Source organism: Nycticebus coucang, chromosome 12 (assembly GCF_027406575.1).
Source record: "Nycticebus coucang isolate mNycCou1 chromosome 12, mNycCou1.pri, whole genome shotgun sequence".
NCBI lineage: Eukaryota > Metazoa > Chordata > Mammalia > Primates > Lorisidae > Nycticebus > Nycticebus coucang.
In genome coordinates this window covers 86,844,859-86,870,680 of record NC_069791.1, presented here as the reverse complement: position 1 = coordinate 86,870,680, position 25,822 = coordinate 86,844,859, and the positions used below count along the sequence as shown (strand labels likewise).

At 45.6% G+C, this 25,822-nt stretch overlaps 2 protein-coding genes across 6 annotated transcripts in view; one reads left to right on the top strand and one right to left on the bottom strand.

Annotated features, from left to right (window-relative positions):
• Positions 1–6,821, top strand: part of SLC5A11 (solute carrier family 5 member 11) — a 76,372-nt gene extending 69,551 nt beyond the window's left edge. Inside the window, exons 14-17 of the mRNA XM_053557464.1 lie at positions 1,638–1,806; positions 4,086–4,301; positions 4,943–5,111; positions 6,530–6,821. Of these exons, the coding sequence (XP_053413439.1) occupies positions 1,638–1,806; positions 4,086–4,301; positions 4,943–5,111; positions 6,530–6,735 (760 nt within the window). The 3' untranslated portion in view covers positions 6,736–6,821. The remainder of the gene's footprint in view (positions 1–1,637; positions 1,807–4,085; positions 4,302–4,942; positions 5,112–6,529) is intronic.
• Positions 6,822–12,185: 5,364 nt separating this feature from the next.
• The window catches only part of ARHGAP17 (Rho GTPase activating protein 17), a 99,027-nt gene continuing 85,390 nt past the window's right edge, over positions 12,186–25,822 (bottom strand). For 2 of the 5 annotated variants that reach the window (XM_053555412.1, XM_053555415.1), the window contains 3 exons: positions 23,856–24,031; positions 19,638–20,258; positions 12,186–13,028 (listed from right to left, as the gene is read on the bottom strand). In XM_053555412.1, the coding sequence (XP_053411387.1) occupies positions 12,898–13,028; positions 19,638–20,258; positions 23,856–24,031 (928 nt within the window). In that variant the 3' untranslated portion in view covers positions 12,186–12,897. Of the gene's footprint in view, positions 13,029–16,370; positions 16,420–18,113; positions 18,162–19,637; positions 20,259–23,855; positions 24,032–25,822 lie in introns of all 5 variants that reach the window. The other 3 variants (XR_008373238.1, XM_053555413.1, XM_053555414.1) reach the window with 3 other exon arrangements.

Here is a 25,822-nt window from a genome sequence, read left to right as displayed (position 1 = left end):
CCACAAGCTCCAGTGTATGGGGCCAGAGTGCTAACCATTGAGTGACAGGCACTGAGCCTAGTATTTCATTTTTCTTTTTTTTTTTTTTATTGTTGGGGATTCATTGAGGGTACAATAAGCCAGGTTACACTGATTGCATTTGTTAGGTAAAGTCCCTCTTGCAATCATGTCTTGCCCCCAGAAGGTGTGGCACACACCAAGGCCCCACACCCCTCCCTCCGTCCCTCTTTCTGCTTCCCCCCCATAACCTTAATTGTCATTAATTGTCCTCATATCAAAATTGAGTACATAGGATTCATGCTTCTCCATTCTTGTGATGCTTTACTAAGAATAATGTCTTCCACTTCCATCCAGGTTAATACGAAGGATGTAAAGTCTCCATTTTTTTTAATGGCTGAATAGTATTCCATGGTATACATATACCACAGCTTGTTAATCCATTCCTGGGTTGGTGGGCACTTAGGCTGTTTCCACATTTTGGCGATTGTAAATTGAGCTGCAATAAACAGTCTAGTACAAGTGTCCTTATGATAAAAGGATTTTTTTCCTTCTGGGTAGATGCCCAGTAATGGGATTGCAGGATCAAATGGGAGGTCAAGCTTGAGTGCTTTGAGGTTTCTCCATACTTCCTTCCAGAAAGGTTGTGCTAGTTTGCAGTCCCACCAGCAGTGTAAAAGTGTTCCCTTCTCTCCACATCCACGCCAGCATCTGTGGTTTTGAGATTTTGTGATGTGGGCCATTCTCACTAGGGTTAGATGTTATCTCAGGGTGGTTTGGATTTGCATTTCTCTAACAGATAGGGATGATAACCATGTAATTTATGACACCATTTCAAAGCAATGTCGAGAAAAGGCAAACCTGTAGGGATGGAAGGCAGATAAGGGGTTGTTTGGGGTGAGAGCAGGAATAAACTGTAGATGGGCATGAGGAACTTATAGGAGAGATGGATGTAATGAATCTTGATTGTTGTGATGGTTGTGAAACTCTATACATTTATTAAAAGCTATTGGATTGGGCAGGGCACGGTGGCTCATACCTATAATCCCAGCACTTAGGAGGCCGAGGTGGGTGTATTGCCTGAGCTCGTGAGTTTGAGACCAGCCTGAGCCAGAGCAAGACCCCTGTCTCTACAAATAGCTGGGTGTTGTGGCAGATGCTGTAATCCCAGCTAATTGGGAGGCTGAGGCAAGAGAATTGCTTGAGCCCAGGAGTCTAAGGTTGCTTGAGTTATGACGCCATTCCACTCTAGCAGGGGTGACAAAGTGAGACTCTGTCTCAAAAAAATTTTTTTTTGTTTAAAAAGATAGAAGTGGCTGGGTGCAGTGGCTCACACCTGTAATCCTAGCACTCAGGCTAAGACAGGAGAGTAGATTGCTTGAGTCAGGAGTTAGAGACCAGCCTGAGCAAGAGCAAGGCCTTGTCTCTACTAAAAATAGAAAAAACTAGCTGGGCGTGGCACATGCTTATAGTCCCAGCTACCGGGGAGGCTGAGGCAAGAGGATCTCTTGAGCCTAAGAGTTTGAGGTTGCTGTGAGCCAGGGTGACAGAGTGAGAGTGTCTTTAAAAAAAAAAAAAAGACAGAAGTAAATGTTCAGGGAAGAAGGTACTAATTTGGGATGTCTTTCTGTCGGCACCAGGGTGTTTGTGTTTCTGCTGGTGCTGATTTCCATCCTCTGGATCCCAGTGGTGCAGGCCAGCCAGGGTGGCCAACTCTTCATTTACATCCAGTCCATTAGCTCCTACCTGCAGCCTCCTGTGGCTGTGGTCTTCATCATGGGATGCTTCTGGAAGAGGACCAATGAAAAGGTAGTTTTGGATCAGCCCTCACCCTGCAAGAACCAAGCTTGCCTATGAGGACTGAGGGGTGTCGGGGTCCCACCCCAGGGGCAGGGTCTGCTAAGACCTGTGGAACTGGCCAGACGGACTGAAGAAATGTAAAGTTAGAAACGATGAGAAAGAGACATGAGGCTTGGTGCCTGTAGCTCAAGCAGCTAAGGCGCCAGCCACATACACCAGAGCTGGCGGGTTCGAATCCAGCTTGGGCCTGCCAAACAACAGTGACAACTACAACCAAAAAAAGTTGTGGTGGGCACCTGTAGTCCCAGCTACTTGGGAGGCGGAGGCAAGAGAATCGCTTAAGCCCAGGAGTTGGAGGTTGCTGTGAGCTGTGATGCCACAGCACCTACCCAGGGTGACAGCTTGAGGCTCTGTCTCAAAAAAAAAAAAAAAAAAAAGAAAGGAAAGAAAGGAAGGAAGGAAGGAAGGAAGGAAAGAAAGAAAGAAAATAAAAGCGACATGAGACACAGAATAGAATTTTCAAAGGTGGGAGTTCAGGGGCCACCATCTGTTTGTGGATTCCAGCAAGTGGCCCCGAGTCTCTGTTTCACTCAGCTTTTTTTTTTTTTTTTTGTAGAGACAGAGTCTCACTGTACCGCCCTCGGTAGAGTGCTGTGGCGTCACATGGCTCACAGCAACCTCCAGCTCTTGGGCTTACGTGATTCTCTTGCCTCAGCCTCCAAGCAGCTGGGACTACAGGCGCCCGCCACAACGCCCGGCTATTTTTTTGTTGCAGTTTGGTGGGGGCCGGGTTTGAACCCGCCACCCTCGGCATATGGGACCGGCCCCTACTCACTGAGCCACAGGCGCCGCCCCTCACTCAGCTTTTATTCAAATCTCTTTGCCCAGGTGGTAAGTTGAGGGAAGGAACAAAGACACAGCAGTTTCTCTGAGTGAGCATATCAGCTCCTATTGTTATTATTATTAACTTGAATAGTTGTTATTATTATTAACTTGAGCAGTTTTGAGGAATCTGAAACTTGAGCCTTGTGTGCGGCAGCCTCCTGTCTGGAGTCACACACACAGCTTCATGGGGAGGTGTTAAACTCCGCTATTTCACTGTGGACTAAAACCCCACTGGCGTCAATCTCCTCTGAGGAATCAGTGGGAGAGGGGCATTGTCCTCTCATCACCACCACAGAGGATTTTCCCCTGTGATAAGGGCTGTAAGCCCTCCTTCCCATATCTCAGGGCTCCAGCTGTTCCCTTGGTCTCTGCCGCTGCCAAATGCAAATCTCCACTATGGGTATCTCCTTTGTCTGTTTAATGGGCAGCAAACGACCTAGAAGATGTATCTTTCCTAGGTTTGCCATAATGTCTTTTATGGCCATTATTTTCCTCCTAGTGTTCACAGACTCAGCAGGGGTATTTGTATAAACTGTATCCCCAGTAGGCCAGAGTTTCAGGAAAGGCTGGAAACTTGTTCAGATAAGAAATTTAGCAATGGCTTAAAGGTAAACTAGCTGATTTTCCTTTGTTCCCACGCCCTCAGCTTACTTTTTTAATTTTCTCTTTTTCTGGGGGTGCCCTCCCCTGCCAAGAATGAGGTCTTCTGTCCCCATTCTGCCTGCAGAGGGGAGACTTGGGGGAAGCTTGGTGAGGGGGGCAATAGGAGGAGACGTGAGGCTGGATTTGGGTGCCATGAGGGAGGGTGAGTTCTGTGGTAGAAGACACATGGAAGGTGTTACCTGCCTTTGACAAAACACGGTGGGGGTTCTCAGAAGCATCTGGATGCATTTTTGTCATTGAACAAGGAAGCTACATTAGTAGAGAATGAGTAAATTACATATAATTGATTTATTTCATGTAAAAGATAAACAGATAAGTATCTCCGGACTTTTCCAAATCCCTGACCTGTGTGTGCTGTGACTGTCACAAGAAAGACAAGCTTTTTTTTTTTGAGACAGAGCCTCAAGCTGTCGCCCTAGGTAGAGTGCTATGGGTTCACAGCTCATGGCAAGCTCCAACTCCTGGGCTTAAGCGATTCTCTTGCCTCAGCCTCCCAAGTAGCTGGGACTATAGGCGCCTGCCACAACACCTGGCTATTTTTTTTTTTTTTTTATTGTAGTTGTCGTTGTTTGGCAGGCCCAGGCTGGATTCGAACCTGCCAGCTCTGGTGTATGTGGCTGGTGCCTTAGCCACTTGAGCTACAGGTGCCAAGCCAAAGATGAGCTCTTGAGATAGCTTCCTGAGGTTTCTGGAGGCCCAAGCTCTTGACATCTTTAAGACGGTTTTGCTCTGATTTACAGGGTGCCTTCTCAGGCCTGGTCTTGGGCCTGTTACTAGGTTTGATTAGGCTGGTCCTGGACTTTATTTACGTGCAGCCTCTGTGTAACAAGCCAGATGAACGGCCAGCTGTGGTGAAGAACATCCACTACCTCTATTTCTCCATGATTCTGTCTGCAGCCACCCTGGTCACTGTGTCCACTGTGAGCTGGTTCACAGAGCCACCCTCCAAGGAGATGGTACGTTTGGGTTGATGGCTATATCTGTTAAGACGTTTTGTTGCAAGTGATAGAAAACCGGCTCAAACTGGGTTGAGCAAAGAGAATTAATTGTTCAAAAAGCTCAAAATGATTTTCTGATTTAGGCACAGAATGATTCAGGACTCTGAAAAGGTCTTTAGAATCCATATCTCACTTCTGCTTCAATTCTTGGGCCCTATGTGAAGCCAAGCATCTTCTAGGGATATATTCTCTTTTCTCGTCATTCAGTAAACATGAGCATTTCTGTCCCAGGATTTCTAGCAAAGTTCTTGATTTCCACTGATGGAGGCAGCTCAAGACAAGTGCTTACCCATGAACCTGTGTAATCCCTGTGGCCAGAGAAAGGGATGATCTGAAACAGTAGATCCCTAGGTCCCTCAGTATTCTGGTGCTAGAGTTTTTAGGTCTGAGGACTAGAAATGAGGGGGGATTCGATCCCAACCTGAGAATGAGGATTACTGGAGATAGATGGGGAATAATGAGCTGGGGGAAATGTCCACTGATCCTGGTGAGTACAGGGAGGTGAAGGTTATTGGAGGGTGGAGCTGGGCAGGGACTGTGAGAAAAGGATGGTGGCCCCTTCCTCTGCCCACATCTCAGGAGTCATCTCTGTTCCTTAGGTCAGCCGCCTGACCTGGTTCACGCGTCATGACCCCATGGTCCAGAAGGAAGAACAGGTGCCACCAGCAACTCCACTGCCTCTGAGCCTCTCTCAGAATGGGACACCAGAGGCAAACAGCACCAGAATCCAGTTCGATGTTCAAGAAAACATGTCCAGAAACCACAGCTGTGAGTGCCTCCCTCCTCCATTATAATTGGAGCTTCAAGAAGCACTATGTGTTAAGGAGGAAACTTTCCTATAAAATCCAATTTTGGATTGGAATTTTAGCAGCCCCTTGATCCAGTGTCTGGTCCTTCCCATGTTCCAGCCATCGGAAAGGGGTTTATTAGTAACTTTCAACAGAAACGTCAGATGGGCAGTAATAGCTAACACTTGCTGAGTACCTGCTAAAGTGTGGTTCATCACTCCCCAGGCACCCTGCACAGCAGGCTAGAACACGGCTAGCATTCTCTGGTCTCAGAGTGGCATCTGGCAGGCATATTTGGGTTTAGCCCACCTACTGTTTTAATAAAATGTGAGTGACTGTTTAAAAATTGAGAGATTTAACATCAATTTCCAGATTTTCATCTTCTCTTGGAAAATGGGAAGTCCCAGAAACACTGGCCTCACATTTCTCCATGGCAAAAGTCATCTGGAGCTGTGAAGCAGCTGCCCCTTAGATCTGGGATGTGCCCTTCAGTTAGCCAAGGTCTCCACCAGTCCCTATTGTCTCTATGCCTCTAGGCTGTGGTTTATCATGGCCTTTTTTAAAAATTGTGAATATAAAATCATGTCAACCTAATGTGGAAAACTCTAAAATAGACCCAGAAGGCCATGTATTTCAAGAAAAAAATGAGAGAGAGCCTATTTCTTGGTAGAGGTGAGTAATATTTCAACATGTTTAATATGCAAATATGCTTTCTTTGATTCAGATACACCACCTGCCTGGCCTTACAGACAATTGAATTTGCAGACCCAGCTCTGAATAAAGAAACAGAGCTTCCCACAGACCGCTCATTCCCTTCCATCTCCTGGAAGGCAGCGTGACACAGAGGAGAGAACCAGACAGAGTGGGGTTCTAACCCCACCTCTGCCACTACTTACCAGCTGGTAGCTTCACTCAAGTTAGTTAGTTCAAACTTTGATTTCTTCATCTGAAAGTGGTGGCAATTCTGAAAATAACCAATCTTCTAGAATGAAAGTATTTTTTTTTTTTTTCTGAGACAGAGTCTCAAGCTGTCACTATGGGTAGAGTGCTGTGGCATCATAGCTCATAGCAACTTCCAACTCTTGGGCTCAGGCGATACTCTTGCCTCAGTTTTTTCTATTTGTAGTAGAGATGGGGTCTCACTTTTGCTCAGGTTGATCTCGAACTCCTGAGCTCAAGCAATCCTCCCGCCTTGGCCTCCCAGAGTGCTATGCTAGGATTACAGGCGTGAGCCACTGGTCCTGGCCCTGGAATTAAAGTGTTAATGACTACATTCCAGAAAAGGTATCTAAAGTACTTACCCCAGTGTAGGGAAGACACCTGGCTAGTGTTCCCTTCTTGCTTCTCTGGGAGACACAGCCGAGCTCTCTGACCTGTCTTTGCTGGGTTCTTTTTTAGGTGATGTGAGCCCAAAGCGGTCCAAAGTGGTGAAGGTCATCTTGTGGCTCTGTGGAATGGAGAACAAGGCCATGGAGGAGCCCTCAAGCACAGCGGAAGCCGTCATAGTTTCCCTGGAAGAAAACCCCCTTGTGAAGACCCTCCTGGACATCAACCTCATCGTCTGCATCAGCTGTGCCGTCTTTCTCTGGGGCTACTTTGGTTAATGGGGGTGAACCCAGGCAGGGGTCCAAGATCTTCAGTGCCCTATTTTTTTTTTTTAATGAAAGAAAAAATAATAAAGCTTTTGTTTGTTTACAGGGAGGTTTCTAAGGCATTTGCATGATATTACGCTCTTTTCTTCTTGAAAGGGAACGAAGGTTAAAAGATGGGAAAAGAAGAGACATGTAAAAGCAGCTTTTTCTCAAAAGATTAGTTATTTATCTTTCTTATCCATCATGCAACATGAACACCCAAAATTCAAAAAGATAAACAAGCAAAGAGACCCACAGGACCTCCCAGCCTGGCAGCAGCCACATCCCCAGGGCTGGGAGTTCTACATTTGAACTTGTCCAGCTCCTTCTCTCAGTGCAAAGAAATGGGATTGGTATTCTGTCTTTTTCCTTTCATTGTTGCTGCTTTGAGTGAAGGAAGAACTGGTCCCCAAAAGTTATCTCAAGTGATGCTTGGTCCTGGATATGATTTCTTGGAACTAGACATGAGTTCGTGCCCTGAAATTTTCATAGTATAAGAAAATCAGAGAATTAATTGTGTCCACTTCTCAAGTTCTAGCTTACACTGTTTCTCTGGTTAATTCTCCAGCCAGAGGATGGGCATCTCCATGACACATCTCTACTGGCCAAGGGCCAGTGGGGCTTTTGACCTGAAGAGCACCCACCTCCCACTCTGTGTAGAGCTAGATATCTCAGTTTCTCTGTTTTAGACCCTGATAGGGGTCTGATGGAATGACCCACAGGGCCTGTGTTTGCCACCTACAGAGCTGGAGCAAGGCAGGACCATCTCTGCAGCAGCCCAGAGCCAAAGCTGGGATACAGAAGGCTGGTGGGGTTGACCAGAGCTGCTTCCTGGCCTGACAGAGCTGGAAAATGGTGTCTCAAGGGACTACAATTTCCAAGGTTCAAAGGAAAATGGACAGGAAACCCTGGGGCTGAAGAGCCACTTGCCCATATCACCTAGTCATTCAGTGATCTCTTTTGAGTTCCTACTTGATGCTCTCAACACCTGGGACTGGCCTGGTCCACAGGTTTGCATTAGGCCAGCCCCTACCCTTGCTCCAATGCCTGGTTGATTCCACCCTAACCAAAATGATTCTGTGCACCTGTAGTCCCAGCTATTCGGGAGGCTGAGGCAAGAGAATTGCCTAAGCCCAGGAGTTGGAGGTTGCTGTGAGCTGTGTGATGCCATGGCACTCTACCAAGGGCCATAAAGTGAGACTCTGTCTCTACAAAAAAAAAAAAAAAAAAAAATGATTCTGTGGGCGGCGTAAAAGGCACCCTCAGCTGTCCCACGCAGAGGCACATGTGGGGAACTGGCTGCTAATGTGCAGAGCCTGAGATAGTTTCAGAGGCAGGCAGGCTCAAGGGGTAGTCTTTTTTTTTGAGACAGAGTCTTCGTTGCCTCCTGGTAGAGTGCTGTCGCATCATAGCTCACAGCAACCTCAAACTCTTGGGCTCAAGAGACTCTCTTGCCTCAGCCTTCCAAGTAGCTGGGACTACAGGTGCCGGCCAAAATGTCTGGTTATTTTTAGAGACAGGGCCTGGCTGTAGCTGAGGCTGGTTTTGAACTTGCGAACTCAGGCGATCCACTCGCCTCGGCCTCCCAGAGTGCTGGGATTACAGGCATGAGCCACTGCACCGGGCCCCAAGGGACAGTCCTCCTGGGGAGGCTGTCTCCAAGGGCCAAAAGAGGAGTGTGGGAGGACTAGCAGCTTTCACTGTAGTCCTCAACTCTTCTGACCCTGGCCCCACACCAAGATGTCTGTTGCCCTTTTAGTGAGAGCTGTCACTGTGGTAGCTCAGGCCACTGCCTCCTCTGCCCTGGACTGCTGCCACCAGCCTCCGGAGTGTTCTTCCCATCCCTAATCTGGCCCTTTCTCCAGCCCCAAGTCAAGTGCTCAGGTCTGACCAAGCCACTCCTCCACTTTGGATCCTTCAGGAACTTTCCCAAGTTCTCAGGATGAAGTCTGAAATCCTGATGGGAATGACAAGACCCCTGTTAGCCAGGCCTCTCTCCAGCTTCCCCTCTGATCACTGTCCCCTTGTAGTCTGAGTTCATACCAGGTATTCCTCCTCACCTCTGGGTGCAGCACCATGGAAGGAATCAAGGCATCTTCTAAGTAGGGTTAAACAGCCATAAATAAGCCTTTGCCCATCCTCTTCCCTCTGCCTAAACTCCCTCTCCCCCTCTTTGATCTCCTATGCTTCTGGTCTCTGTGTGGACATCCCTTTTCCCAGGAAGCCTTCCCTGATCATGCCGTGGCACGTGCCCCCAAAGCTCATGTCATGCTTTGGTACTGATTGCTTGACAGTCTGCCCAACTGCAGTGAAAATTCCACGAAGGCCTGGCGTGTCATTCATACTGATGCCTGGCTTGGGATTTGATGAAGTGGGGAGTGACCTTCAGAACACAAACGACCAGCTCCTCGTCTCACACCTACCGGCCACACTCCTCCCTGGCCTGGCTGCTCACCTCTGCCCAGGTAACCAGGACCAAGAAACACCCACTGTTCCTGTACCATCTTGGCCCCTTGAGGTCTGAGTTCATGGAGGTGACCATGAACTGATCCAGTCACCTGTCCTCTGGCCTTTGGGAATGGTGTAGCTTCCAAGTCTTCCGTGACCACAGACATTGGCCCCAGGGCTATCCTTGGTGGGTTAGATGAGCTCTCATGTTTGGGACAGACCTGCAATCAATCACCAAATCATGCTGATTCTGCCTCCCTAAGAACATACTCACCTGTCCATTCCATTCCCTTGGTGCCCAGCTGCTCCTGGCCTCACCAGCCTCAGTCCTTGTCAGTTGGGGCCTCTACTTACAGCTGGTTCACACTGTTGGGACTGCCCACCTGCCCACAGCTCTCCCTGCTAAAGCATAGCATCCCCTTGTGCTGGGAACAGGACATTATTTATAAAACCTGGGCTTCAATCCTTCAATTCTAAGGGTCCACATATGAAAACAAAAAGCCCAAGTTTCTACCACAAGGCGACATGAACATTTTTTTTTTTGGTCAAATACAATATACTTCAGTTAGACAGGAAGAATAAGTTCAGAATGATTATACAATGCGGTGACTATAGTTAATAACATGTATTATGTAGTTGAAAATTGCTAAGAGTAGATTTTTTTTCTGTCACCCAGGCTGGAGTATAGTGGCATGATTATAGCTCACTGTAACCCTGAACTCCTGGGCTCAAGCCATCCTCCCTCCTCAGCTTCCCAGGTAACTGGGACTATAGCAGCACACATTTTTTTTCTTTTTTTGGTGGAGACAGGCTCTCAGTATTGGTCAGGCTGGTCTCAGATTCCTGGCCTCAAGTAATCTGCCTTTGCCTCTCAAAGTGCTAGATTATAGGTATAAGCCACCATGCCAGGCCCTGGGAGTAGACTTTAAATATTCTCACCACAAAAAACAATAAGCATGTGAGGTGATGGATGTTAATTAGCTTGCTTTAGCCCTTCCACAATGCATACCTATATCAAAACATCACAATACACGCCATAAGTACATATAACTTTTGTCAATCACAGAAACCCAAATATAATCGGGCGGCGCCTATGGCTCAATAGAGCAGGGTGCTGGTCCCATACGCCAGAGGTGGTGGCTTCAAACCCAGCCCCGGCCAAAAACTGCAAAAACAAACAAAAATCACTGATGTGCATAAAAACTGAATTCAAATACAAGTAGAAAGGGAGAAAACAGAACCCTGATGTTTTAGTGGCAAGGGTTCTTCTTTGTATCAAATATCTCTCCCACATGAGTCATTTGTGATATCCCAGGTATGTGCAGGACAGCCCCTAAAGTGACCTTCAATGCTCCTTACCTCCTGGTGCCATGGCAGCCACCACAGCAAGGAGCCAGGACCCTCACACCATGTGGTCCTGCAACCACAAGGAAGTGAATTCTGGTAAGCCCTAGGGGAGCTTGGGAGCAGATCCTTCCCCAGTCCAGCCTTTAGATGAGAACCCAGCCCCAGCTGACACCTTGACTGTGGTCTTGGAGAACCCTAAGCAGAGAACCCAGAAAGGATGGGCCTGAACTCCAAACCCACAGGAGCTTTGAGGGAATGAATGCATGTTGTCATAAGCTGCTAAGTGTGTGGCCATTTGTCACACAGCAGCGTGTGAACACACGTGAGGGTGTGAAGGTGGAGCTGGGGGAGAAGAGTGTAAGAGGAGGAGAGCTGCCTCTATGGCTGCATGGGGACTGCACAGACACACCCTTCAGAGGAACAGAAGACAACCCCTTTTGGGGGGCATCAAATAGGAGTCATCTGGTTGCCAGAAACAGAAACAAACCTGGGCACATTTGTATAAAAAACAAAACAAAACAAAAACAAAACCCATTTATTGTGAGAGGGCAAGGGTAAAAAATGCATTAACAGCCTCAGGGACATAAGGCAGGAGCTGGGTGGGTTCTGGAGACCCAGTGCATGCCCTCCTTGCTCATCTTGTGCTCTGCCCCTCCGTACCCCTGCTGACTTGTTCCTCTGCAGGCTGGTTTTCTCTGCAACACAGGGATCCAGGGCAGTGGCAGATGGTCACCTGCAGCTCCCAAGTACCACAACTCTGGGAGCCACTGGCCCTGGCTGCTGGTTAAGGGACCCAGGGCTCATATGGGTGGCACAGGGGAAGAGTGAGCTTTAAGCAAGTATAAAATATAAGATACGGGGGAAAATGGGTTTATAGGTTTTCGATGTAATTAATAAATGTAGGCTGTACTTTGGGAGCACAGGGAACTTTGAGTCAAGAGGAAAAGATGTTTGGCCTATTGAAGCTGGGCTTAAGTCAGTTCACAGTGGAAGGAGGTCCTATGTCTTCTAAGCAGAGACTTAGATACAGATCCACCTAGCAGGCAGCTCCATCAACAGAAGGCTCAGGGCAGCCGGCTCTGGGCACTGTGTGCCCCTCCTCTGTCTCCAAGAGAAAACTGCCTTATTTGGGCCATGGAGAGAGGCCATCAGAACAGCCATGCAGATACTCAGACTAGCTTTACTCCAATTCTCCATCTGCTCTTTCCAAGTGTACCAATTCTGGGAAAGAAGTGCCTTAGATAGGGCCTGACAACACCACAGATGTTGGAAAAGGGAGTTCCCGTGACAAGAACTTCTGATGAATGCCCTGGCTCTGAGGGGTTGAGTTCCTGTGGGTCAGCCTCTAGAAATCTACTAAGTTTCTCTAGATGGACAAGAAAGGGGGGTCTAGAGTGTAGGGCCAAAGTAGAAACGTAACTATGCATACTTGCTGAAAGTCAGCAGTCTGGGAGGTCTCTCGGGGCATCTGGTGACTTTTTTCACTGCCATGAGCTTGCTCTCTATTCCTTTAATCTCCTACAATCACAATTAGACACCCAAGATGTCCCTTCCACAATTCCATCTAAAGTGACCACACATACTCATACACAGACACAATCCACGATTTTCCCCCAAGAACGATAAAGTTTTCATATAAACCACAGAATATATTTAATTCAAATTAAACATGAAACTAGAATAATGTTCAGTCCTTATCAAGTAGCAATTACATTAAAAAAAAAAAAACAACAGTACATTTCTTTACATTCTGGCAATCCAACAAGGCACAAGTCACAACCAGTTTGATGGGGTGACAGATCCAGCAGTCACCATCAATGCTCACGGTTTTGAGGGAGTTGGGGGAGACACAGACCATACTTAATACAAAATGATTCGGCAGCAAGTCTGAAGGAGAAGAACCTCCCTCCTAATACAGAAGAATAGAAGTCTGAGTAGCAGGAAGTAGGAAACTTGCACGATTAATGTATTTTATGAAATAGTTATTAACACACTGCTTCTTACTCATTCCAAATTGCTGTGGGTGCTGTCTGTTTTAATAGCAGTGTCAAAACCTTCCTCTACTCGTCTTGGCAGGAATATTCCTTCCACTCAAGGTATTTCTTTGCTTTTGATTTTTTGGCATGATTTACTTCCCAGGTAAAGAAAGCCAGCTTCTTCCAGACACAGGTCATTCAGCTTTAGTGGCAGCCTGTGCCATCTCCTTGGGGGCGCAGAAGGCCAAGTCCCGCAGAGCGAGGCCTTTCTTTTTCCTCCACTGAAAGCTTTTCGCTGTTTGGTCTGCCTGGCCCTGCTCCACTCGCCAGGGTGGGAGGGGCTGAGGGCTGGGAGGTGGCTTTCTCACAGGGCGGTGCTCTCCGTGTCATTGTCTATGTCCAGTAGAATGCGGCCGGGCAGGTCTTTGCTTGCTGAGTCTGAGTGCACTTCAGGGAAGATGCTGCGAAGCGGTTCTGGAACTCTAGAATTGGCATCTGGATAAAAACACAAGGAGACATGGGATCGATGAGTGGTGACCCCTGAGAGGCCGCCCCAGGGTGCTCTAAAACAGGCTGGAAAGCTTCAGGGCGGCCCAGCACACATAGTCCCTAGCAAGAGGCTTCCTCAGCTCCAGCCAAGTGGAGCCCTTGAGACCCCAGAGAGCGGCATGTGGCACAGCCCCGCCCCCTGGCTCATGGTCACCTCTCCCTGAGTGCCGGCAACCCTCAGAGACAGAACCCTCCATGAGACCTCACTCTCACCAAGGCTTCTCATGCACTAGTGAACCTCCTGACGACATCTGGGCTGCACAAAGAGCTCTCCTCCGGGGCGGACAGGTTTTCTTCCTGTTGCTAACTCTGGGCTCAATCATCCCTTATGTGGGCTGTGCTGTGTGTTGTAGGATGTTAAGTGGTATCCTGGCCTTTAGGTGTGACAACCAAAATGTTTCCAGACACTGCCAAGTGTCCCCTGCGTGAGAGGAGGACACAGTGAGGCTGACTACCTAGTCTCCTGAAGTACTAATTTTCTCTTCTCAAATGTTTATACTTCTGAATTTTCTTTCATGTCTTATTATGTTGGCTGAAATTCCTTTAGCGAGATGGCAAATACATAGTCCTCAAGCCATTGTCCCAAACTCCTATGTTCACAAAAAAGACATTCGTCAATTATAGCTTCTGTTCCAGAGAGACCAGTGGGTCTCAGACTGAGTCGTTCATAAGCAAATCTTTACAGAGCACCTACTATGTGCCAAGCAGTATTCTACCTTCTGAGGACACAAGACTGAATGAGATAGGTGCAGCTTTAATGAAGCCCACGGTTAAGTAGGAAAGCCAGGCCCTAAACCAGACGTAGGGTTTGCTTTTCTAGCAGATGTGGGTTCTAGAAAATTCTGAGACTCTCGTTAGATACTTTAGGGCTGGTGTAAGAGCTAAGAGAGATGATTAGATTTGTTAGGTTAGAACTAGTCATGGTAGGGAACAGGGTGGGGGCAGTGGGTTTGCTGGGGACGTGGTTATGCTTAAGGGCTGCTTTTCGGTAGCTGTGAAGTTACCCCATGCCTGCCGGGAGCTGGTTTGACAGTGTTCACGTGTTACCTGCTCCTGCTACTCAGGCACTGTTGGCAAATGCAGGTGCACTTCCGGGAGGCATGCTGCTTTGAGACTGTCTTTTATCCCTACAGTTCTGAGCTGCGAGACTTACTTGCTCCCCGGGGCACCCCTTTCTCACAGTGACTGCTAAGGTGGCAGATGTGTCCCTCAAGGTTTCCTCGACACCATAACACAAATGAAAGTCTAGATTTATAGCCAAGGTGCCAGAGACTTCAGGTGCTACATGTCGTTTCCCACAATTTAGGTCTCAAGACAGTCTAAAACCATCTGAATTATATCATCCAGTGATGTGGGGCCTAACGTGGCATCGGTGCATAGGACAGAAGCTGTCTCAGATTAGTCCTTGGAAGAACAGAAGTCAATGAGGGCAGGGACCACGTCTGTCTTGTTCACAGTCCTCAATGCCTAAAACAGACTGGCAGATAGCAGATGCTTAGTAAGTTTTGTAGCTGGACACATGAATGGGAAAATGATGAGTCGTCTAATGAACCATCTTCCCCATCTCCCTTCTTATATACTCAGGCAAAGAAGTAGCCATGTCTAGAAAGCAGTAAGAAAAAAACTGCAAATTTAATCCCTTTCCTACTACATAGGTCATTATAAAAGTTTTGAGAAAAACAAAAATCAAACATAAAATCCATGTGGACAGAAACAAACGAAGCCCTCCCAGCAACACTGATGAGCAGAGCAGTTGAATCAGAAGGGACACTGTCCACTGTGCTTCTCGGAAGCGAAATAATGGACCATGACACGGTCTATCTCAAAACTTTCATAGTGACTACCCAACAAAATTCATGATGCTACCAGCCAGTGTCTATTCTCAGCCCAAAGAGTTTACAAGAAATCACGGAACAAACATGACTTCGTGGGGAATGACACAGAGGCATTGCGTCTGCCAGGTGGATTTCTACTTATTAATATCTGTATTGACGTGCAAGTTAACACCTATTGGCTACTGACTCTTGCCACAGGACAAACTTGCTATCTTTCTCTTCTTCTAATACATCACGTGTAAATTATCTCTAGTTATACTTTTCTGAATTTCTTTAACTATAGTGAATACGCTAATTATATACTCCGAAAAAAATTTTTGGTGAGGCATAAGGGAAATTCCTTTACTTGCTTCCCACCTTCCCCATCTGGTTGCCCCAGCCTCTCTCTTATCCTTACATGAATCCTTTTCTGAAAGAAAACAATGAATCTGTTTATACATTAAAAAGTAGTAAGAATTACGGCAATGTGTACAGAGCCTAATCTTTCTCACTTTAGCTAACATTACTGAGCATTTGTGATAATATATCCCAGAGACTGTGCTATCACACCATCTCTCTTGACCACCCATCAAATAATCCGAAGGCAGCATCAGTGCCACTGTAGAGATAACAGGGACTCAGAGGTTCTAGTCCTCACCAAGGAGCCCATATGGACTCAAGAGATCAAAGCTAGATTGATGGGACTCTGGTTCTTAACCAGTGGAACAGTATCTCTCTTCCCTAAGGGGGTTTGTCCCTCCTAGAGGAGTTTGTAGAATATATCCTTGGGTGAGGGTCCTGACAGAGAAGACCTTACCTGAGGAAATAATAGTTTGAGTCTTAAACACAGATTTATTGTTACAAAAAGGAGAAAAAAGTTATTTTAGAAGGGTAGCCCTACCCCTGAACTGTGTCTGGGTTCTAGAAGGCTGGGCCTGGGCATGTGAGTTTTTAAAATGTTGATATATGATTCTAATATGTAACTTTGTTTAAAAATATTTTCTTCTAGATAAAAATGGTAATAATTACCATTCATTTAGACCGATTCTATATTAACTGTAATTGGGGCTTTCCTATTTTATTTAACCCATTTGACAATTGTGACAGGTGTTACCACTTTACAGATCAACCAGGCGGTACCCCGCTTATGCTACACAGAGCTGAAATTCTAATTCAGGCATGCTCGATGCATGCTTTCTACAGCATGCATTCTTTCTACTATACCTCAAGCCTGTCTGATACAGAAAAGAATGGAAATCAAAGAAGTGAAGAGGCCAGCCCTGTGATCACCTGTTACATGTCTGTGCACACACTCCGTATTCAGGGCAATTGGCAGCAAGCATGCATGCACTGTTAGTAAGTGGGGATGCAAGCAAGCAGGGTTAGGGTGACCGGTTAGTAACAGGCATTAGTGCACAAACATGATCATAAAGTAACAAAAAGTGCTTTGGCCAATCAGATGCCTTTTCCTTACCATTAAATATTCCAATTTCAGTTCCTACTGAATATGGCGGGTCATACATCTAAATTATTTAATAAAATGTTTAAATTAGAATACTCTTTGCCGAAACTTAATTACTTTAAAAATAGCTACTTGGGAATTAAACAACTCTATTGCTCTCTAAAGTTATAATGAAGAGGAGACTCAAAATGATGCCAGAATCTCTCCATTCTCCAGCACTGGTGCTGAGCTGCCAGAGGCTGGCTGCCAAACCAGCTTGGCAGGAACAATCTCTTCCAAGAGTTTATCTTAATGCCACTAGCCTTCATCCAGCTCTTTATGACAAAATGCTCTAAATGAATAACTTGTCTGTCTAAAGTTTTCCAAGTGAAAACATGATGTCATAATAAAGAACTGCTCTGTCCAATGAAATTACATTTTTTCCTTTTTGAAAAACCCAGTAGTTATATCCAAGAATGGTTAATAGAGGAGTCATAAATTCCAAATGCTGGCTTTCTGTGTACTTCCAGTAGTAGTCCAGGGGATTTTAAAATATTAAAAGTTAATTCTGTAACATAAAAATAATTGTGGTGACCTGGAATTTCTTGAGTTAGGAGAATTCACAGTATGGAACTAGCTAAATATTTAGCTAACAACTTAAGGAAAAATGTAAAATTTCACTTCTAACAATACAGTTCATTACGGTGTTACAGCGGATCAAAAAATACCCTTCCATAACTAAAGGCACCCCAGTAACAGTGTTATTAATAAGAACAGGCATAATTCTGGTTTATAGTTTTCCATCTAAATAAAAGGAAAGATCTGGGAACATTTTGCTGTGTATCAAGTATGAAAGTATTAAAAGGCTCAGCCTTGACTAAGGCTTACTCTGTAAATGACTTTCACACACAACTGGGCACCCCGGACTTCTGGGTTCATCATCAAGGAGTCACGAAGGTAGAACCAGGCTTTGGCCCTCCTCATTTTAAAGGCTGCACTCTGGTTTTCCCTTCTGGTTTCTACAGAAAGTCTTACTCATACCAAGGCTGTGAGCCCTCTGGCTAAGGAGCTCACAAAAGGCTTAAGGCTCAAATCAGCTGATAAAGGCAACCATACACATAATAAGAGCCTTCCACTGTCCAAATGTGGACTCAAAGGCAGATTCAGGTGAGCTCACAGTGCCTTTTAAACAGCTCATACGGTTTAAGAAAGCAAATGTAAGCATGATAGAATACAAAAGAATTTAAAAGAATTCAGTAGGATCCTTGGAGGAAGACGTTTGGGGTGGGCAGAATCCTGAGAATTTTAAACATTAAATTAAGCTCCATGCAGTAACTTGCACTTAAGATTAAAAAAAAATGAAAGCTCAAGACACAAAGGACACAATGCTCCATGCTGACTGCATTGAGTCCTCATTTATGGGAGGCTGATGAGCCAATCAATGACAGGCCAATCACACCGGAGGAGCAGCGTGTGGGTGACAGGCTTACCAAAAAGAAAGAAGGTATTCTCAGTATCTTATCGAGCAGCTTGAAATGATGTTCTTAGTCTACTGACATCTACTTCTTGAATTCAGAGCACTGCAGCTCAAAGTGCTTCTGATGAAAACAAAACGAATGTCTACATGCTAAAGAAGGGCTGGCCCACTGACTGCCACGGCCCAGCGATCAGACGGCCGCTCCCGAGCACAAAGTCCAAAAAAAAAAGCACAAATGCGCAACATGGCTAAGCAGGCACATTGGAGCTGCAGCACGGGCTGCTTGGGGGCTTACAGACCTTAGTCCCGGAAACCTTCCCCACCTGTGAGGGCAGAAGGAAGGGCATCTAGGGGGAAACAAACAAACAAACAAACAAACAGAAAAACCAATGTGGCTTTGTTGTTTTCAAAATAAATGTATCAGAAAAATGTCATTAAGGATTTACAACACTTGCAAGTTATGTATTATATTCCCGAAAAAAGTTATCAAAAGATATGTTTCAGAGTTAGCGAACCCTCATCACTGGGGTCCAGTCTGGGGTATCCTCCCAGATCACTGTCAGCTGAGAAGTCACTTGATGCAGCCGGAGAGCAGAGAGGTACATTTTAGCTTCCCCCCCCCCCCCAAAGCCTCCACTTAGAACAATTTAAAATCAGGCTGATTTTTATGATTAAAATCATAAAAAAATGATTTGAGGCACCTAATTACTATTTTTAAAAAACACATTAGAAAAAAAAAACCTATCCATTTTTTAATAGTAAATTACAGCATTTGGGATGGAATTCTTTAAAAATCATAATTAAATAAAATGGTCATGTTTTAGACTGCCTATAGAAAATATCCCATTAAGTAGCCCTCTGAAATCTCTATAATCACCACCACCCCAAAACAGGTTTCCATCGAAATTACAAGAAAATCTTGACTCTTTCCTCCCAGGCCATTTGAGGCAGGCACTCTGATTCCATCGTGTCCTGAGCATATCCATGCCGAAGCATCCCAATTTGGCATAAATCATGTTTTTTCAAGTTGTACCTGAAATTCTTCACTTATTGTGAACATTTTTACAATTAGAAGGAAAATAAGCATTTTAATGAAGTGTTCACTAAGAAATGAGTTTTATGCTCATGTTGTGTAACACCTTCCTTCTGCACTGAAAGTCATCATACTTAGGTCAGGTGCAGTGGCTCACACCTATAATCTCAGCACTCTGGGAGGCCGAGGTGGGTGGAACTCCTAAGCTCAGGAGCTTGAGATCTGCCTGAGGAAAAGTGAGACCCTATCTCTGTCAAAAACAGGAAAACTAGCTGGGCATTGTGGCAGACACCTATAGTTCCCATTATTCGGGAGGCTGAGGCAAGAGGATCATTTGAGCCCAAGAGTTTGAGGTTGCTGTGAGCTACAAGGCCACAATATTCTACCAAGGGCAATGGAGTGAGACTGTGTCTCAAAAAAGAAAAAGAAAGTCATTATACTTAATGTAAATGCAGATAGATCTTAAACACACACTGCACCTACAAATCAGGGCACAGTAAACTTTAAAGGGGCCAAAGAGTACCTCTAGTCAGCTCTGCGGGTCATATAATCTCTGCCACAACTAGTCAACTCTGCTGTTTTAGCACCAAAGCAGCTATGGACAGTATGTAAACAAGTGGGCATGGCTGTGTTCCAACAATACTTTAGTTACAAAAAGTGGCTGCAAGCAAGGTCTGGCCTGCAGGTGTAGTTTGCTGACCCCTGCTTCAAATCAAAGCCTAAATGAAGGAGAGCAGTATGAAAGTAATGAGGGGCAGATGGGGAAATCCAGGCTTGATTTCCTACTTACCCGTTACTATTTTGGAAGCTGTTGGTGCAGTGTTGGTAAGGTTGCCATCCCCAGCTGAGTGGGCACCAGGAGGATGAGGGGGTGGGGGCACACTGGGTCGGTTTCTTGGCTTTGGTACTGGTCTTGGTCTTGGTAAGGTTCCAGCATGTGGCTGTGCAGACTCAGGGTTACTTACCACCTGAGTCTGAGAGGGTGGCAGGCCGGGGTTCTGTTTTCCTAGAGGTGGAGTACTGGGGGGCGTTGGAGTCTGGGGAGGGGTGTGAGATGGTTGCTCGAGTCCGTGCTCACTGGGCAAGGCCATAGGGGTGGGAAGGCCTTGGCTACTGGGTTTGGTGTGCACCAGCGGCGTGGCCTGGGTTGGGGGCTGCGGTGGTGGGTGACTGGGAGCTTGGATTGGAGACAGACTGCTGGAGTACCTCCGGGGTGCAGAGAGCTGGGAGGGGGCCGCGGGCTGGCCTGGAGTCTGGCCCTGGTGTTGGGAGGGAGGGGAGGGGCTTCGGGTAGATGGCTTTGGTGACAGACTGGGTGGTTGCTGAGATGTTCCCGGAGAACTCTGGCCCCCAGGATGGCCAGGAGGTGGGTTTCCTGGTTTCGGAGGTGCTGGAGCAGGTTTTTTAACAGCTGCACAAAGACAGACAAACCCCTTTCAGTAAGAACAAGGTGTCAACATCACTTTGGCAGGAGCCCAAGGTTAACCTCACCAGTAATAAGCCACCCTGACATCACATACTTCTGATGGCACATGGTCAGGAGGGCACCTCACCCTGTGTCTTCCACTCCCAAAAGACACAGGCTAATCATCAGAAGAACATCTGACAGACACAAATTGAAAGGCTTTCTTCAAACTGCCTGACCAGTACTGCCCTGAACTGTCAAGGCCATGAGAGAACAAAACAAGACAGAGAAACCGTCACAGACCAGAGGAGACTAAGGAGATATGCAATGTTGTCTCCCTGGATAGGACCCTGGAACAGAAAACGGCTTTAGTGGAAAAACTAGGGAAATCTGAATAAAATATGGAGATCTGTCAATAGTAATAGACTGAAGTTGGTTTCTTAGCTGCAAAAAATGTACCAAAGTCATGAAATATTAACAACGGGGGAGGCTAGGTGAAAGGCATATGAGAACTCCAGTATTACCTTTGCAAAATTATTCCAAAATAACAAGCTTAATTTAAAAAAAATTAAGTACATTATATACACAGAGGCCTAATTTAAGGCTTATTATTTAAAAGGTTCAATAAGAAGAAAACTCAGTCACCAGAGGCTGGGCACCCACAGGGCGTCAGGGCCTTGAGCCCGCTTGTTAGTCCACCTGTCAGGGGCCATCGCTCATGACCTGAGAGTGTGAGGAGAGGGAGGGATGCAAGAGCAGCTGGGAGGGACGGCTTCCACGCATGACTGCTTTACTCTCACACACCGCGGCCCTCTGCCCCAGGCTACCTTCTCCTAAAGCAGTGGTTCTCCACCTGTGGGTCGCCACCCCTTTGGGAGTTGAACGACCCTTTCATAGGGGTCACCTAAGACCATCCTGCATATCAGATATTTACATTATGATTCATAACAGTAGCAAAATTACAGTTATGAAGTAGAACGAAAACAATTTTATGGGGGGGGTCACTGAAACATGAGGAAATGTATTAAAGGGTCGCGGCATTAGAAGGTTGAGAACCACTGTCCTAAAGGGTTTGTTTTTTGTTTTAATAATAGAAATTCTACCAATTCCAGAATCATTTGCATCAACAGATACATTGTGGATACAAATACAAATAAAACTGGAAGAACCACCTCATAATTATTTCTCTAATGACAGCTAAAAAAATACATGTTATAGGAGAGAATTCATTTACAGGTGAGACAGGAGCTTGGCCAGAAAAAAGAGAGAGGTCCCTATGTGGCGAGTGAGCAGATGGGCCTGGAGGGTGCTGCTGCCTGGGCTGGTTGCAGCCCACACATCTCTCGTGTGTGAGCATCTCCCATTCTGACCATGAATCTCATTGAAAACATTTTTTTTTTTTTCCCGTACAACACTGCCCCCCAACTCAAGTCAACAACTGAAGGGCTGAGCTCTGTTAAGAGAATAAAATGTAGTTCTGGGTTTACTGAGACTCCAACAGGGCATCCTCACAGAGCTTGCCAAGAGTAATCTTGCTCTTGTGAGGTTTTTGTTATGCATTGACCGAAGGTCCTGACCCTAGGGTAAGAGATTCAACGTCTCTGCTGTAAGATGCGGTTGTTCCTGTCAGCCTCTGGTGGAATCTCCTCTCAGTCCTTCTCTGTTTACCTGCCTCTCTCTGTAAGGGCCTGCATACGCATCACCTTGAATTCCTCTGGCAGTTGTGTAAATAGTCTATGTATAATATTATATACTTGGTTAAATGTGCAGCCCTATAATTTTTTTCCTAAGAATTTTTCATGTCTATAATTTAATCATTCCAACTAATTGGAGGCTTTTCAATGCCAAAACTGCTATTTATTCTATTTTCCCAGTCTTGGTTACAGAGGAGATAAAGAGAATATAGACTCAGCAATGTATTTTTCACTATGTGCAAAAGGTACTTGTTATAATAATAAATTCACCTGTTTCTACATGTCCCTTTGTAGTAAGGATCATTCAGACTCCAATAAATACAGTGAGGAGTTAAGACACCGGGCTCCCTGCTTCACATGGAATTTAGGTGGCTCTAGAAACATCTTTATTGAACAGTGTGTCTTTTTAGACCATAGTCTCCTAGTCTCGGCACTACTGACATTATCCATTTATTATAGGATGTTTACCCACTAAATGCCACTAAGTGCCAATAGTACCCCTCTCCCCATTTTTGGCAACCCAAAATGACTCCAGACATTACCAAATATTCCAGGATGGGGGCCCGTTTCTCTCCTTCTTCCTTTTATTTATTTATTTATTTTTTAGAGACAGAGTCTCTCACTTTGTCACCCTCAGTGGAGTGCCGTGGTGTCACAGCTCACAGCAACCTCCAGCTCTTGGGCTGAGGTGATTCTCTTGCCTCAGCCTCCCAAGTAGCCGGGACTACAGTGCCCACCACAATGCCTGGCTATTTTTTTTGTTGTTGCAGTTTGGCTGGGGCGGATTTGAATCCACCACCCTTGGTATATGGGGCCAGCACCCTTCCCACTGAGCCACAGGCGCTATCCTATCTCCCACCCCCAGTTTTTCTAGACCTAAGAGGCACTTAGAGCTTCCAGGCCCACAGTATTTATTGACTATCCCCTCTGTGACAGAAAGGGTACAAGGAGTAGGAATCCTGGGGTGCATGAGACAAGTAAGATCCCAGCTCACTAAGAGCTACTTGGTAAGACTGGCAATGAGCAGAAAAAACAATAAAATTCAGATTGAGAAAAATGCTCTGAAAAAAGGAGAGTGACATGCTGGAGAATGACTGTGTGTGAGGTGGGGATGGGAAACAGTCACCAATTCACACTGGGTGGTGCTTGGAAGGGGCACTCATAGGGGAAGGGACCTTTATGCCGAGTCCTGAATGATAAGAAGGAACCAAGTGAACATAAGGGATAGAATATTCTGGAAAAGCAAACAAGTGCTGAATCCCTAGGAGGGAATGAGCTCAGTGCATCCCAGGAACAGAGAGCAGAGTGCACTGAGTGGGGGACAGTGTAAGAGCTGGGCTCAGAAAGAGGCCCTGGCCAGAACACACAGGGCCCAGGGCAGGTTTGCATGGAAGCTACTGGGAGTTTTAAGAAAGAGATGACATGATCTGCTTGGGGTTTTAGAGCAATCTCTTTGGCTGCTGGGTAGACGTATACAGGGGAGATAAGTGGGGATTGTTCAAAATTATGTTAATCAGAATACAGAAAGCCCTGACCCCTATTCAGAGGGTACAGTGTCTCCTAGACCCACAAAACCAGGGTAGTACAGAGACTGTGGTACAGAGGTGCAGAAGGGAGTAAAGAGTGATGGCTTGGACAACCAGACTCCTGGAAAACTAAGAGTGTTTTTAAACGACTTTTTGTTTGCTAAGCTTTGTAGTTTCTAAGAAAAAACACATTCTTAAACATCTGCTTTTCTGTTCTCTACTTTTTCAGTTATTTTTCTCTTTAATGACTGATTTTCTTGCTTGCCATTTTATCATTGACTTGAAAAAGATCTGCCCAGAAACCTTATACCTGAGTCTTTGCACTACCTCAAGGAGGTTTGCACATCCTTCCCCAAGGGCAAGAAGGAAGGGTGGCCACTTACCTCGCCGCAGAGTATGAGGGCTATGCCCCACAGCATTATGAGCTGGGCCAGCAGAGAGCTGGTGGGAGCCAGCAGCCGCCTGGGCCTGGGTTTGGCCAGTGGTCATCTGACTGCTGTTTCTCCCTGGTACAGGGGCAGGTGCAGGTGCAGGTACAGAGTCCTTGGGTTTGGGAGGACTGAGAGGAATAAAAGTCAAGTTAGATGTCAGACACTCCTACCTAGAAAAGCTAAATATACTATACTATAAAATATAAGATTCCAGGGAGAGTTTTCACTTCAGCAGGCAAGGAAGGAGATGATTGGAAATTTTCATAGTTCACACTGCGCCTATAAAGCTACTGTTTAGCTGGTGTATGCAGGAATACTTATTGTATGATTATTTATTGCATCGAACTGGCCTCCAACTATTCTGCTACTGCAATATTATGATAGAAACCCTTTCAAAGCAACCAACAAGAAATTTTAAGTTCTACCGTGTTTGTACTAAAATTGGGCAGGATTAAATAACAGGAAAGGGCTTCTGGATGTTGACGTACATGTTGTACAAAACTAAACAAAATCTATGGGCGGTGCCTGTAGCTCAGTGGGTAGGACACCAGCCATATACACTGAGACTGGCGGGTCTGAACCTAGCCAGGGCCTGCTAAACAACAACGACAACTGCAACAAAAAAAATAGCCAGGCGTTGTGGTGGACGCCTGTAGTCCCAGCTACTTGGGAGGCTGAGGCAAGAGAACTGCTTAAGCCCAAGAGTTTGAGGTTGCTGTGAGCTGTGACACCACAGCACTCTACCAAGGGTGACATAGTGAGATTCTGTCTCAAAAAAAAAAAAAAATCTATGGGAAAACAATACTCAAAATTGTAAAGTGCTTGGTTATTATCAGTAACTTGGACTTGAGGACAGAGAAACTCTGAGAGGCTAAATGATTACTCGAAGTCCAGAACTGGTAGTATCAGGATAGAGATCAAAACTCAGGCTTCCAACTTTCTGCCCCAGACCTTTTTATATGAAATATTATAGCTACATTTATCAAGGTCACCTGGAGTAAATGATATTAGCAAAATACACACAAAAAGATCTATAGAACATCCTATGAGAAACAGCAAACTGATGACTAGCCTTCCATTTGTCCTTCTATAGTGAGGACTAATTATTGTCTTAAGCAATATATCTAGCCTTGATTAAACAAACTGAATGCCATGAGGAAATGGAAATGTATGAAATTTACTTATACTTTTTTCTCAAATAAAAACATTTAAACCGGAACAGATATGTGCACAGAGTAAACCGTTACTAACAAACTGACAAGGAGCTTATGATGCGTGTATAAAGCCTTACGACATCTGAAGGCTTCATTTTTCCTAACTGAAAAGAGAATTTTCATGTAAGTAAGAAGGAATTCAGGAATGCACAAAGCATCCAAAGCTCAGCTGTGATGACCGAACAAGAATCCTGTCTCAAAAAAAAAAAAAAAAAAAGAATCCTGTCTCATAAGCAACTTCACACACTCGGAGGCTTCCCTCACCAACCCCAAAGAAGGTGAGAGGAGTTCCCCCAAGGCAAACTCGCCTCACTACGTGGGGGAAAATGTGCAAATCAGCAGGCTGCTCTTGTTTTATGCACATTGACTTCACTTTATATATGATCATTCAGTGTGTCATATATTATGGCCAAAGCAGAGCAAATGACAATAAAAATCCTTGCACACACTCTATCGCAGGACTCATCTTTTACAGCAGCTGCCAGTTCCAAACCATGAGAAATACCACCTGAAGTCGCGCCCTTGGTGGTCATCTGCCCAGATCAGTGTGCAGAACTGACTTAATGCCAATTTATAAAAAATTCAAGTTTAAGGTTGAACAACTTTTATTCAAAGTTGTTATACACTTGCGGTCCACTCCAGGTAGGTTTTCAAAAGGTTAAACAACTGAAGGAGCCTTTTAAGATAATCAAACAACTTATCCTC